Consider the following 16,129-nt stretch of genomic DNA (forward strand, 5'->3'; position numbering starts at 1 on the left):
AAGTTCATAATAACTTAGACTGGATTGTGTCAAATGTCATCATGGCTGTGCAGATACCTCGAGGTGATGGAAAAACACATGTAATTCAGGATTGGTGCGCTTTTACCATGGAGAGTTAGTACTTCTTGGTGCACAAGAGATTCACCAGTTGCTGAGAGACAAAGATTTTCGAGTTTCCCTGCATAGACAGCTTTTTCATATTGTGGTCCACCAGCCATATAGCCTTGAGGATACCTTGCCTGCCAGCTCTAGGGAGGAAACTTTTTCTGCATGTGAGTATTTATTTCTTACTATTACAAATTACTGGAGCCAGTGATCCACTTTCTAATCCGTTTGTTTACCCTAATGCTTCTATTGGTAGCTGCAATAGAAGATTTCATAGAGCTATCTTGAGTCTTTCTCAGACCTCCCCTTCAATTTATCACGTTCTAGTTTTCTCTCTTGCCCAGTGCTTTTTCGTAGTAGAAATTATATTATTTCATCAGTGCAAAAAACTAAGAGGATTTTTCCCTACAAAATCACTTATTGTGATACATAAAAATCAAGCAGTAAGGTACCAATAATATAAACATTTAATGTACTGAACAATTATTATAGAATTTCACCTGAAATATGTATCTGTCTGCAGAGGTGCTCAGCTATGAATCTCATATGCTGCTGGTAGAGATGCTGATCGTTCCTAAATAGGAGCTTCCTTTTTCTAGTTGCACAGGGCATCCAGTGAAATGCAACAAAACAGAAACCAGGCTTTTGGTTTCCTTTTGTATCTTTTAAATCAGTTTGAGTAAATTGTACCATTATTACGTCTTGTCATCAAATGTAATTTTCTTAATTGACTAATTGCTTTATCCATATGCCAAGCCTAAGTCAACCTCCATGGACCTGTCACTCATTAGCTGCATCTATGTTCACGTAGCCCAACACGTCTTTACATGCTATATTTGGATTTCCTCTGTGGTGCATTTCCTCTTACTTCCACATGTACGCTGTGTAGCACCTCCCTAGATTTTTGGCTGAAGATATCTGGCTTGTTGCAATAATTGGACACCTTATTTCTCAGTTGTGCCGAGCTCTCCTTTTGCTTACATTTCAAAGCGTGCTTCCTGGTTCCTGCTTCCTGAGATCAGCAGGAGGTCTCCCAACATTAGCATTTCTTGCAGAAGTGCAAATGCCAGTGCTAACCAATTTGTCACGTAAGCATTTGACCTGGGTATTTGTGTGGCCCTTCTCTGTTGACACTGGAAGAATCTCTTGGAAATAAAACAAAAAAAATTGAGTCTTATAATCCTGATATCACTACTTGGCAAATCCAGTTTGTCAGGCGTGTACTCCAACAGCTCACTCCAAAAGCTCTCAGGATATTTCCAACAGGTGGGACCGCTGGTATGTTTTAGGCATACACAGAGGTTCCTTGTCAGGATTTGAAGCGTTTGGAAATGGCAGTGTAACAACTTCTCCTCTTCAGTGACTTCCAGTACTAATGGTGCAAATGTGAAGGGGAGAGGGAGAGATGTGATACACACTAAATCAAGAAGTCACTATTTGTTAATTTTCTTACTTTACGCGGGATTTGCATGCAAGCAGAGGAGATCTTCCAGGACACAGCTGCCATCCACATCCATTCTGTTGGGCCAGTTTCAAGGGGGAAAAAACAAGGGAGAGCGTACAGGAAATGTATGGATTTGTTGTGCCTGATACAAGAAGAGATGTCACTTGAGAGTTACCTAAAGAGAAACTTCCAGCCATCTAAGGAAAGATGAGGAGCTGCAGATTTTTCAAGACAAGTACTGTCTGTGCACTTCTGTGTTTTTACAGCCCCCAGATCAGCAGTATCCCACTATTGCTTGGCCTTTAGACAGTGCTGATGCCAGCAAATCCACCAGAAAAGGTGCTTTCTTGAATTTGAAAGAGAGTTTAGAGAATTGAGTTCCCAGTGTGGGAATGCATAAAATGTAACGTATCTTAAGACAAGTCATTCAGATCCCTGATGAGTTTGTGCATAAATCAAAGTGCAGAATTAATTTCTTAGTTTCCCTTTAACGTGTGTTGAAACTTGCTAAGATGACTCTTTATTTTCCTTTTTAAGCTTTTAATTCTTCACTGTTTCTTGTACAATTCAGTATGTGTCCATTTGCCTTCTGACACCTTAAACACATACTTTTCAATGTACAATGTAACAGAAAGTTGTGTAACCTCCCAAAGCTAAGAGCTAATTCTGCACACAGCACCCACAGTGCTCCATGAAAACTGCACAAGAGATAAAGCCCTGAATTATTTAATAAGTTGCAAAAAAATTCTCCAATGTGTCTTTCTCCTCTTCACTGCCAATGGTGAGTTAGTAGGAGGTAAGGGTGTTTAGCATCTTTCAGAGTCCATAGTTTATGGATGAAAACCTGTCAGCCAAAAGCATCTCATTTGTGCCAGTTTTTTAATCTCTCTTCAGATAAGTATGGGGTATAAGGTAATATTTTTGACATGGCGTGCATGTTTATTTGTTCACTGTGGTGTGGACGAGAAGCTATTAGTTACTTCTGTTAGAGGTTTGACTCCCCTCGGCTGAATGGCTTGAGCTGGCTGGTTGCATTTGTTCTTAATTTGCAGCTCACACCCTCGCCCTTGAACTTCTCGTGATCGTGGGCCAGCTCTTGCACCTGTACAAATCCCGCCGGGCGCTCTGCTCTCAGGGTTGGTGCCACGGTTGGTGCTGGGAAGCCGTATTCAGCAGGGTCACATTAGCATGAGGAGTTAAGATACACTTTGTCCCACTGGTTTTGGCATGGCTCGGGGTCGGTAGATAATTAGAACCTCATGCCAAACCTTCGTTATGCGCGTTCTAAAATGGAGCGGTAATTTTTTTTATATGTATTAACTATAATTGCTTATTGGGATTGACAGATGTATTACTAATTCAACAATTACTTCGTTATGAGGCACTAATAGGAAAAAATTTACTTGAAGTCTAAAATCTCTCTGGTGAATTAATCCTTAATTCTGTACATAGTTTTGACTTTTATTCTTTGTCTTTCCTTTTCTTTCTTTTTCAGAGCCCTCTGCCCATAAGCAGGATCAGTTAGGTGTCATTTTGTCCTTCCATCCCATACAGATATGGTGATGATGTCAAAGGTGTAAAAACTCCAGAAAATCTACCCTAGAAAATATAATTTTTAAAGATGGATGAAATATTACTCAGAGCCCCAGTGAAGTCATAGTACTTTACGTCCACAGACTTTCAAAAAGAAATGTATCAGTGTTGATACGAAATACAAACATGGATTGATGACATAGAAAAAAATACATATTTTTGCCACTAAGCCTCTTTTCCAAAATGCTAATTAGAAGAGGTGATGTGCAGGTTTTAGACTGTGAGTTATTTTTTTTCTCATAAAAAGTGTCTTTAAAGAAGTCATTCCAGATAAAAGATTATTAAATTAAGTTAAAATTAATTTAGGTCTAAATTAAGTTTAGATTTAGTGCAGTGTTTGGCATTTACAACTCTCTCCAATATAAATCAATATTTGTATGTATGACTTGTACTTTGTTAGAAATTGATCCCTTTTGTACTTTTCAGCCACTTTTCCTATTGAATATATTTTTCTCTCCTCCACCTCTTTGCTATTGTTTCAGCCTGTATTGGGTACAGTGTCCCCCACTGCTGTGAGTAACTCACATTTGCAACCACATAAAATATACTCAATGTGTTCCAGTTGGCAAAGAGGAGAAATTTTGACAGTCTTTATGCTTTGCAGAAGATGTTGCCAAGATGCCCAGATTTCTATATTCAGTATAAGTAGTTTTCTAAAACTGATACAGAGAAAAGTCCGGGATGAGACAAGTGGTTTTAGAAATTGGGCCAATGTCTTTCATACGAAGTTGGCTTGATCTGTAGCATTTTTGCTGTGTCTTATTTTGAGCACAAAAAGGATGTTTCAAATATGTTTTTTAATATACTCACTCATGAAGGTGCCTTATAAGCTACTTATTCTCTAAGGTCATTGATTGCACCTGTGCTCCATCACCTGATCCCATTGTGGAACCTTCCAGTTCTTCCAATCTGCTTGGGTTGGGAGAAGTTGCCAGCTGGTGCTAGCTTCAAAGTGTTGCTGTTGTTGGCCACGTATCTTTGAAAGGAAGCAAACAATACAGTGTGCTGTTTGTCCCTTTTATAGCGGACCTGATGTAATATCACTTCTAAAGGCAGTGAAGCAGCACATGAGTATATAAAATACCTGATTTAAAAATGCATTTGAGAGTCACACGTCTAAATTACTCATGATTTCTGTAACATGAAAATCCCTGCTGAGTAGGAAATTATTACCGCTCATCATCCTCTTCAGTATTTACTCAGAAGGTATGACTCTGTTAATACCCTAATGAAGCACTTAAATAAAACACATTCCGACGTGGACAAAATAAGCACACTTTAAGTAAGTGTGAGAATACTCTTGTCATCTAGTAACTTATGAGAATGGCAGAAGTTTCAGTGCTTTTGCTGTTTCTTTGGCTTAGATTTAGCCAAACAAACTAAACGGGGAGGAATTATTCCTAATACTCCTAATTAAGCATGTAACTGTAGAAAGAGCGAACTATTTGTAAACTATTTGAAGCGTGCCAGACCAAAAGCACCAAGTACTTTTGAAAATGGGAATGATTAGGGAACCCAGTGATTTCTTTAATTTGTTGATAGAGCTCATGCTATTTGTGGCATCCTAATGAAAACTAATTAAGCGTTGTGAAATGATCTGCTAGTACACTGGATGCAATCCTGCAGTCTATTATAGACAAAACCAAACACAATCACGTGGCGTTGGATCCCTGGGAAATCTGTCTGGGCACTTCTAGTGGCTCGACTGTGACTGTATCACAGACAGTGAGCAGAGCACAGAGTAGTAAAACTTCCCCGTGGCTCTTGTTCCCTGCCAGGGGCAGTGAAATCCAGCAGATGTTCCAGGTGTGCAGGGGAACAAGTTGCAAGAGGCAAAGCCCGTGGTGCTGGTCTCTCCTGGCTTTACAGAGGGCACTGAAATTAGTGTGCTCGCGGGTCAGGAGGGAGAGGTGGGGGCGAGTGGGACGTCTCTCTGCTGTTGGTGCATCAGACTCCAGCTGCCCAAACTCCTTCTTGCAACCCCCTTGTCCATTTGGGCTCCTCACCCCCCTGGGGGTGGCAGCGGTGGCAGCAGTGTTTTAGAATGCCTCGAAGTGAAGGACTGGGCTGAGTCTGCACCATCTTCTGTTTTCCCCAGTTCTTCTGCCTGTTCTGTTTTCCCTGAGCAGCTTAACAGCTACATAGTTGACTGTCTCTTGGCTGAGAGGAATGGAAGCTGGAAGGTAAGGAAAGTTTTGCCCTTTCAGTTCCCACAGACTAGAGCTTTGGGAAAATCTGAGTGAAATCCCTGAATTGTAAGCTCTGCAAAGACAAAGAAAATGAAAACCAAAGGAACCCTTGTTGAGCGAATACGTGTTTATACTTGTCAGCTGAACCAGGTAAGGCATCATTATATTTGCTAGGGAGGAAAAATAACATCTGTTTGAAGCGTTTCCCTCTCCCCCAATGCCTGCCTCACACTACTGCCCAGAGGAGCGTGTCCTGCATCAAGATTTCTTTTCTGAAGAGATCTCTGGGAGCGAGTCGGCTTTCATGCCTGAAATGCCTTGCTGCCTGGTGCAGTCACTGCTGCTTTCTCTTGATGGCATGCAAACAGAAGGAGACTTTGAAAGTGCTGTTTTCTGCTTCTGTGGAAGCTGATGTGCTAAGGTTGTGCACATCTCCAGCCAGTTTTCTGAAGTTTATTCTGGATATCATACTTCACACGTCACCTCAGGTCTTTCTACCTAGTGTCATTTTAGCCACTGAAGCAATCTGGGGGGTTTTACTGAAAGCTTTGAATATGGGCAGGTCCTCAGGCCTAGCAGTGATGAGTTGCTGTGTTTCCTTAATCTGTGAGGAAAATAATGTGAATGAAATAATCATTCTTTATTATCTTTAGAAAAAGCTATGTAGGAAAAAAGAATTTCAGAGGAAACGCATTCATTAAAAAATGTTAGTGGAGTCAAAGATAACACCACTAAAATGCTGGTTTTCTGTCATTTTAATGTTCCTCCTGTTTCTGTGCAAGATTTCCTAGTTTCCTATCCTTATTTCTCTCATCCATAATTTCTTGTATATGGATGTGATACTGAAGGCATGTTATTTATCGCCCCCTCCCCGTATGTCTAAGCTGTAGAATTTGGGAATAAACATTTGCCCACCTCTCCTGATGAGACAAAAAGAGAAAATGAGACAATGAAAAGCAAATTCCTTGCGCTGGCACACTGCACACATTCATCACTGCAGGAAACTAGGTCGACATTATTATTCATAACAGTATATTATGTTACAATAAAACTAAGCAGAGGGTAGCTCTAGAAATTGGAAGGATGCCCGTCAATTACACTCTGAAGTGAAAACCTTGCCTCTAAGATACTGTTTAGCAGAGAGAGTGGTGTTGGTTGGGGTGGGAGAGAAGAGAATTTCTCTGCCAACAAAAATGGATGAAAATCTCCTTTTCTCCAGGTTTATGAAAAATAAAACTTACTACAAGTTTTCTTTAAGTTCTTTTACTTTTACTTTGAAAACCAAAGAGAAGCCAGTCTTCCATATTTGAAAAAGGGCCCATTTAGTTATTATTTGGCCTCCTTTCTGAAGGTATAGAGCAGAATTTTGATGCTCTTAAGCTCAGTGACTCTCTGACTTGAAGTTGACGTTGCCCATTGCAGTCGTAGGAAATGTTGCCTTCTTTGATGCTGCTCCTCAGAGCCCTGACGCCCTTTTCTGCTGTAAAAAAAGAATAAGGGATTGGTTGTATCTGCAGACTTTCTGGTTCTTTCCCACTTTACTCCTGCAGTGTGTTTCTGTGTTGGTGACATACTAAATTCTGTTTTTCAGTGTGCAAAGCCCTTTTCCTTGTCCTTTCTTACAGTGGTCCACTGTTGTGGGGAGAGGTGAGGAGGTCTGTTTGAAAAACAAGAGACACCAGAATGAATTCAAATCTCCAGTATCCTTGGAAATTTAGATTAAAACCCACCAATCAACCATTACAGCAAAAAGCAGATAAATAATAGATTTAACAACAACAACAACAAGATTTCCGTTAACTAGCTGTCTCAGGTTTCATATGAAACACATTCCCCAGAGATTTTCTAGTTTTGCTGCCTTGTTCAGGAAACAAAGATGAAATGAAAAGAGGTTAAAATAAAAGTGCTTTTAAGGACGTGTTTCAGGGGAAGATTTCCTATAAGTGTTTTTGATATGCTATATCTAAACAGACAAAAAAAGTCATTATTCTCATAAAAGCTATGGAACTTGTCATCCTTGTGAAAAAGCTGATTTTTAAAAAAGGTGAAGCAATTCAGAGAATTTAAATTGGTGTTATTACCTGTGTATCATTTTAAACAAATCTGGTGTGGAAGAACAAATGTATATAGTACTTTCCCAAATTTTCCTTTTCCAAGTTTTTATTTCTTCCACACATCTTTTAACTTGCTGCTTAGTTAGAGAGTCGTCTTCATGTATAGTATGGTGCGTGTGATTCTCATAGAAAAATATATAAACCGCATACTGAAAACAAGCCATGTCCCTTTTAATGTTTCAAGGTCTGAAACTTTTTCTTCCTCTGCTCCCATTCTCCCCAAAGAAGTTATCCACAGAACACTGCACCTCAGTATTTTATTACTGGGGTAGAAATAATAGCTGTTTTTCACATTACTGAAAAACAGATATTATTTTTTTTTACTGTTCTTTATTGCTATTTGTTTCCATTTCAGACAAACTATCAAAGCCAATCTTTCCAGTTATTTCTATAGACTTTGGGTCAGGCTCAGAGATACTGGTCTTATCACACAAAGTGAGCTGGGATCTGTCCCTGCCTACATTTGGCTTGGTCTGACCATCAAGACACTGAATCACTTATGTCCCAGGTGCATTAGGGAGTATTTCACATGGTGTTATCTACCGGATGTTAAACCATCAATTTTAAAAACCGTCCTCCCCCAGCCCTCCAATTCTGGTGCTAATCAAGATCAAAACAAAGAATACAGATTAGGTCCATGAAACAGCTCCTTTTAAGCTCCCCACTTATCTGTGGGAACCTTGTTGAGCCTTTTGGGCTCCCAGGGAAACCTCAGGCTCAAAGAGGTGACTGCCAGATACAGCTGTTAATCACTTTACCATAGCTGTTGTCTTTTTAATACTCATTTTAAAGCACTATGCATCTCTGTGCACACACACAAACACAGCGTCGGTACTACTGCACTTTGCTCTATATTCCTATTCTGCTCATTTTATTAGTGAAAGTTCCCACTCATTACAATATCTGTAGAGGGGAAGTAGTGTTTTTGATGATGATTATTTTTCCGATTAACATGGAATGAGTCAAGATTTCTATTTTAATATGAAAGCAATTTTTATATCTCACAGTAATAATCTAATATTTTCCTCACAAGAGAAAATACACAATAAATCTTTCCCATGACATTATCCTGTAGGGATCAAATTTGTACTCTTTATTCAGTCAAAAACCTGTTGAAAGCTGGTATGAGTGGAAGGCAAGGAAAGACTTGCAACATATGGGCTTTTTTCTTGGTATGACCTCTTTTTTGGTATGTATTGTAATCACTTTCTTCATCTACCCAGAATTCTAGACCGCTGACCCTCCACTTCTGTTTTACTGGTGGTTTTAGTCTCTTCAGTATGCACAGCACACCATAACAACCCAGCTTTTCCTTTACTTCTCTTTGAGAAGTTGTTTTAAATCTTATTTAATTTTAAAATGAAATAATTTGCTATTGTGCCCTACAGAACAGGCTCCCTGGGGTTTTGTGGGAGTGTGGCTGTGCTGAGCATCCAGTCCAACCCTGCTTGTACATCAGGGCAGTAGAAGGACTTCTGCTCACTGTAGCTGAATGGATACAGCCCAGAAAACAATCCTAAGGACTGGAAAGCTTTTCTGGGGGTACTCCAGGACTCAGACTGGGATGGGGTGACCTGCATCTGCCTTAGCAAGCAGCACAGTGTGATAGGAGAGGAGCAGTCAGTACAGAGTCCCTGGCTGCCCCACGATACATATTTCGAATGAGTTTTACTGTGGATTAGCTCTGGTCTGGTTATGTGGACCGAGTGCCCATTAGTGGTTGAAACACATCAGTTGTGTCCTTGGGGTGTGGTTTAGTTTCATGTGAAAGGAATCCAGTTTCTTCACTTGGAAAAAAAAAAAAGTCAATGCAGTTACTATTCCAAGAATATCTACCTGTTTCCAGGGTATCATAACAGGGTTATGTAGGTCACACCTGCATGTAACTCTCATGAGCTAAGTACGACCATGCTCTGTCTGGTACCTTGCTAGTTCCTTCAGAGAGCCTGGGTGACTCTCTGTGATACCCCATTGACGGGCTCCAAAAAATCTTTTTACCTTTGAGTTGATGAAATTTACAAACATTTTGTCCTGTTCCAGTCATTCAAGATTGTCATACTATTCCCATTGTATACTTGAATTCCGACAGGTTCCTTTAATGCTTATTGAAAAATGTCAAGCAATATCTTTCAGTTCAATTAAGTTGTATTTTCCCTTCTGGTCCTTATGTCAGATCACAGTGAAAAAAGAATGCAAGATTTATTGTTAGAATTAATGTTAGAAAGCCTTGAGAGCAGAGCCAGACACAGGCATGTAGTTCTCAAAGTAACCACTAGCTCCGGAGAAGTGAGAATAAGCATGGCTGTGGGTAATCACTGCACATGATTGTAGGGACCACAGGATCCATAGGGACCTTCATGCATACCTGGATGGGGATGGTATAGGAGGCATATGTTTTTGCTGTGCGTTTACAATGCATGCCAGACTTCTCCCTGAACAGCTACAGACCTCTGTTGTACTCGCAGATAGGGCATGGTATGGGTCAAGGGGAATAGTTGTGTAACCTTCATGAATGGCTGAAAATCACCTAGCCAATATTTTTCCCAGCATTGGACACTTTTAAGATTCTGCTGGACAGGATTCTGGTCCATCTTGTCTAAACCGTGCTTTCGCCAAGAAAGGTTAGACCAGATGATCCTTGAGGTCGCTTCCAACCTGGTATTTTGATTCTATGAATATGTTATTCTCTGCTTTTCCTAAGCTTACCATTGCATGTCAGCAGCTAGGCAACTTCATGGCTTGTAAAGATGAGCAGCCTAGCAGTGTATTATGAGTGCTCTCCTTCATAATAAGTTCATAGTAAGCAGAGAGTTGTAACCAAACCAACCCAAATATGAAAACTGCCATATAAATGAAAGCCTACCGGTCAAAGAAGACAACTTTTCATTTCAGAACAATGTTTTTCATTTTATCATATTAAATCTCATATTCCTATATGCTCATTCTTATGCTAGAATTTCATTGAGTGCATATGTGAGCACGATGTGCATTTTACCATTGTTGCTACTAAACGTGAGCAGTAATTCTGGAAGTACATCATGCTTCATCTTTTTGAAGAATTTTAAAGCTAGCACTGTTAATGTGAAACAGAATCTTTGGAACAGATGGGAATGGTCAGGCACTCTGGAGCAAATATTTAGAACAAAAGCATAATTACATGGGTACCAAATTAAGGCATTCTTATAAACAGTTTTGGTGTTTTTGACATGGTGGTAAAAAACAGAAAGCAAAGAGAGGCCAAATTAACTTAGCAACAAAAGTGTAACGGCGGATACTGAAAGTCGACAGGTGAATGTTTTCCACAGTCCCAGCAGAGAAAAAGACTGAATTGAATAGCCAAATTCCTATTGATTTTTTTGGGAGCAAGATCAAGTCTTTAATTCGTGAATAACTCCTGTTTTGATTTTAATGAGAGTTACGTGACTTAAATCTTGTTTAATGTTTTGGAAGCACCAAGTAAGGTTTAAATCAAATAATAAGTTTTCTAGACTTTTAATAGCGTTATTCTTCTTAGTGCTGCTGTTACCTCAGGGCATTTTCTTTTGGCTGTTAGTGCCATGTAGAAGTTGATACTATTGAGAATGGATTTGGCAAATCTTAAAAAAGAATGTTTAGATCATAAACATTTTAAAATAAGACTCCATAAAAAAGATGTATATTTTTTTAATATGAAATGTTAGTTGTGTTCTTGGCAGGCTCTGCTTCAGAGGAGTCACATGCATTTCAAAGAGTGTTCTGCTAGCCAGCTGCAGCCAAAAGATTATTTCAAACCAGTGGAGACTCAATTCCCTTTGCTCTTTTGCTTTTTTCGCCCCTCTCTCTCTCTTTTCTGTTGGACTCTCTATATATCATACAACTGAAGTGTAGCCAGCCAATCACGGAGTGAAAAATTCATACAACTAGCATACACAACAGTGGAAAGCATAGAAACACTGACTAAAGATGCCAGTATTAGTCTGTGTTTTAAGAAATACTGCTGAAATTTCTTTTCTTCAACACTCTTCAAATCTTCAGACTTCAAAAACTGTTGAATACCCTTTCAGAGCCAGGACGATTGCATAAACTATATGGATATACATGAATTGCTTACGTCTGCCCTGCACTTACCTGCGGAGTGGCACAGTCATCTTTTTAGTCACCAGTGCTACATAAAACCAGATATACTCCAGGGGTGTGCAGAAGGTGGTGGGTTTGGGGTATAACTCATAATGGAAGAAATTAATGAAGTGATTCTTTATTTATCTCAATGAAATGTCGGTGGTTTATTGTGCTACACGTGATTTTTGTTTTTCATTTTTATTTGAAATGTGTGCAGAATGTTTGTTGTCCCACTTTAAAGATGTCTTAAAAGGTCTTCTTTTTATAGAATATGAACTTATTGTTGATGAAAGGTATTGTATGTAGGTAGTTGTGCAGGCAGAAGTTTTGCTTCATCTCAAGCAAATACAGGTGCCACAGTAGAAGTTCCCTGTACCGATCAAACAGGGTACATTTTTCAGTTGTTCCAGAGCTTGACTGATTTTTTTCCATAAACTTAAGGAGCTTTCTCCACCTCAGTTTTGAAGCTGCTTATAGCTATGTACTCCGCTGGATGTGGGCCTGAGATCCCTGCCTGCTTTGGACTGAATGGGGGACAGTTAAAAGAGTTTTTTACATTGATCACTGGCTGTAGCTGTAACAGTCCTGAACAGAAAAGCTTTGTGTCCATTGCCCTAAAGTATCATTAGAAAAGGTTTTTAGAGCTTTTCACTGAATATATTTGTGTGGCTGAAATTTGAAGAGACTGGTGGTGAGAAGTTGAATGAAGAAGGGGTTCCAGAAGAAAAGTCAATGTGGTATATTGACCCTGTTAGGAACTGGCTGTGAACCTAGCCCTTAGCCAACCCAAATCGCTCCTGTATGGAGTGAAATGTCAGACTTTGGTTGCTTTTAGGAGTGTATACATTAATGTAGTTTCTTTTCCTCTTTCTAAAAAACAGAGGTTAAGCCAAGGAATTTATTTTCTGCAGGCCCGTGTTAACTTCGTTCTTTGGCTGTCCAGTTAGGAACTTCAAAGGAAGTCTTGCATGACATAGGCCTATATGAGAAATTGACTTTTGGGGTTTTATTAATTTCAGATTTTATTTGCTCAGTCTGTGACTTGCAAACCAGAGAGATACTAGATAATACTGGAGAGAAAATGTGTATCACTTTAGAAATTTTCCACATTCTCCTTGGGCTAAACTGGAAAGTTTAGTCAATGGAGTAGAAAGAATTCTGTTGCTAGGTTCAAAAAAAAAAAGTATAAAAACAAACCCTCAAACCCAAAACTTCTTAGAAGGTGAGTGTTTAGGTTCTTATCTAGATCAACAGTAACTGTCCTGAAACCAAGGATCAGAAGCATCTACTAGATCTTCAGATATTTAACATGGTGCAGATTAGAGTTAAATACCATACTGCAAACACTGTGGGTCATTGATTTCTGAGCTGATGCCTTTAACATCATGGAAAGGTAATAATGGTAAGAGATACATCTGCAGAGGTTTTTCTTACTGATAATACTATGTCACCACTTTTCCCATACTAATTTGACAAATACGACCTAAATTGTTGTTAGAAAGAGTGTAATCCATGATTTTGTTATAGTCTTTCTGTGGGAACTTGCTGCATAGTGTGCATTTAATCCTGAAATTCTCCAGATTTAAATCCGACAAAGTTGATTTCCTTCATGTTTTTCCTCTTTCCCAGTACTTCTCAGCAACATTACTGCTTGTCTCTGAGTTTCTCTGGCGCTACTAAATGTCACTCACAGGAATCTATTTATTCCTAATTTATATTTCCCTTTAGATGATGGACTGCATCAGCAAAAGGAGTTACTGCCACTTCTCTGATTTCAGTTTCAGTGTGATGAAGCATTCAAAAAGAACTGTAGTTGCTTACATTGCATACAGTCCTGTTACATTTCCCACAGGAGCGTCAAAAGGCAGGGAGCACACTATGACACAGCTTCATGTCCTTCTACATATTTGCCTTGCAGAACTGCAGGACTTGAGATATTTGTGCTCTTAGCAGCCTGTATTTATAATGACCACATAATAGTAGCAAGAAGGGGATTGGCAATAAGCAAAAAACTACCAAGATCTGAAAACTTTGCATCTAATGCTTGCAGTGTATGTATGTGTGTGTGTGTGTTCGGGGGTATTTTTGAGAAAATCTGGGTAAAAGTTGTATAAAGTACATCGGAAATACCGAGGACAACTCTTCGGATGAGTCTGCCCATTTGAGTAGTTTGTGGGACTGAATTCTTGACTTTATTCTTGGTTTGAGAAAGAACCCTTTGCAGCTGTTTGCTTGAGCATGAAGGGTTAAACCATAAAGCAGAAATGCATCTTCATGCTTTTGCTTAAAGGCAAAAGGGCTGGATTTCAGAAGGAGCTGTAAAGCTTTCAGCAAGAATCAGGCGAACACTACAGTAAAATGAAAAGCTGACATGTGAAGAGTGCGTGATGTGAGATGCCAGCTCAGCGCTTTCGGGAGTCATGTACAGATCACGTTGCTGTTGGAGAGGAGACCACCCTTGGAATGGCAGTGAACTGTAGCAGTGACCAGCTGCTTTGCAATGTAAAGGAGTTATGTAGGCTGATACCCCTCCACGCAGTTACGTCACCCAGTGGTAGCCTCTCTTGAAGGTTCTTCGCTCTGGGGAAAACAGATGTTATTTACAAGTACTTCTGTAGGGGTGGAAAAATCACCTTACTGTATAGATCCCAGCTGCATAAGGAAAGTAGAAGAGTAAAAATGTTCATACAATAACAATTCTTCACTGAGGGTGTTTGTTTTTTCTCCTTTTTGTATAGGTTCAACATGGGAGAAAACATTGCGGCAGATTGGTTTTGAAAGGTAAGCCATACATTTGTTTCCTTACCCGTGCAAAAATAAAAGGAAGAAAAACTGTCTGGGCAAGTGTGCAGAATATTTATTTTAGCTGAATGAATGTATCTATGAGCTCAAATTTAGAGAGGAAGTTATGCAGTGTTGTGCACATATATGTTCAGCTTTTCTATTTATGTCCTCTTCTCTTTCCCCAGTCGTTCTGAAGCAACTTATTCACTGTATGAACTTGGCTCATAATATTTTTTGCTGGTGACTATATAGCATGCTAGTATTAAAAAAGGTGACACGGTGACACACTATTTGGGCTGAAGTCTACCTTATGAATGAAAATATTGCTCTCGCTCATATTATTTTTTCCATGAAAATTCTAACCTGTGACATATTAGTTGACAAAAGTAAATGAAGTTGAAAGAGGACCAAAGCTGGCGGAGAGCTATTTAGCATCAGAGGAAAATTCAGAATTCAGCATTCCTCAAGTGCAAGAACTTCTTGCAGCCAAACTTAACCACAAGGTCTTCATACCAGAAACTTATTTCTCTCTTGGAAATTAAACTAGGCCAAGCACAGTAAAGAGTGATCTGATGTTGAGGTTCAGATGCTCAATCTCATGTTTATTCTTCTACAAATGGCAAGCAGAAGAATCAGCTCTCCACTTGAATTAAGGTTTGCTGTTTTCCCTCAATAGAGTGGCTTGCAGTTGTACACCAATGTGCTTGGGTCGCTGTTGACTGGGCAAGAAGGGATTTCTCTTCATGTTGCAGGAGAGCATACTGTACATACTGCCTGGGGCATCTTAGCAAACCCTACAGACATCATGCATCATGCATCATGCATTTCTGAAGTCAAGAAATAGCCATACAAATCATATGAAACAGAAAATTACTTTCTTTCTCACAAACAGAAAGCATGCTGCGTTTCTTGTGACTTTATCTTGCATAAAGTTTTTATTGCAACAAAACATGTTTTTGTCAGAACAAGACTGATACTGAAGTTTGAAGTTTAATTGCCTGAACTCCTACCTGTAATTAAGTTTCTCAGATGTTGGCAGCAACATATGAAAAATGTTTTTCTGTATCATCCTTTTATAGGAAGAGTTTACTTAACTAACACCACTTGAAGAAATAAATTTCTAAATACTTGACCATATTTTCCATCTAGAAATGTGGCACCTGAGGGAGGGATTAAGGCTATCTCTAAATAGCTTCCAGGTCTTCAGCAGTTGTACCACAGACCTATGGTCTCTGAAAGACAGTCAGCCATTTTCTATATAAGAACATCTGTTTGGAGTGTCTGAGGAGATGGCCTAATGACTAGTAATTGTCTTTCTTTACAAGGTGATTTCAAAAACATCTATGTTATGATTCTGAGTGATTGTGCACAGCGTCAGCCTGGTTTACTTGTTCAGCTAAATATATTAGATTTCCACGTTAAATATTGCATTTGCAAAAAATTAAGGACAGAGCTCTTTAGCTTCAGAGTGTTGGGATAGTTTAAAATACTACAGAACAATAAAACCACTTTTCCTCCACCAGATAATATATAGAGGCCAAATTAATTTCTTGTTACTAGTAGAGTCATTCCTGTAAAGGCTTTGGCCAAACATTTTTAAACATACAAAACTAGTCATTTTTTTGCCATTTATTTTTAACACAATTTGATAATCCAGACTGATACAGAATATTTACCATTTTGTAGCTGAGGAAACATGGACATTTTCATTTCATAGCTTACCACCAGTCAGGAATATTTTAAGACTAGCACATATCTAAATAAAAATATGTTTCTCCTACTGGCCCATAAGCTTAAAAAAA

General features: G+C 39.1%; 1 protein-coding gene across 1 annotated transcript in view; it reads left to right on the forward strand.

The window, feature by feature from the left end:
* PIEZO2 (piezo-type mechanosensitive ion channel component 2) overlaps positions 1-16,129 on the forward strand; it is a 309,432-nt gene that overhangs the window by 129,035 nt on the left and 164,268 nt on the right. The window contains exon 4 of the mRNA XM_014938745.1: positions 14,282-14,324. Within this exon, the coding sequence (XP_014794231.1) occupies positions 14,282-14,324 (43 nt within the window). The remainder of the gene's footprint in view (positions 1-14,281; positions 14,325-16,129) is intronic.

The sequence above is a fragment of the Calidris pugnax genome, unplaced genomic scaffold (assembly GCF_001431845.1).
Source record: "Calidris pugnax isolate Ruff unplaced genomic scaffold, ASM143184v1 scaffold13, whole genome shotgun sequence".
Taxonomy (NCBI): Eukaryota; Metazoa; Chordata; class Aves; order Charadriiformes; family Scolopacidae; genus Calidris; species Calidris pugnax.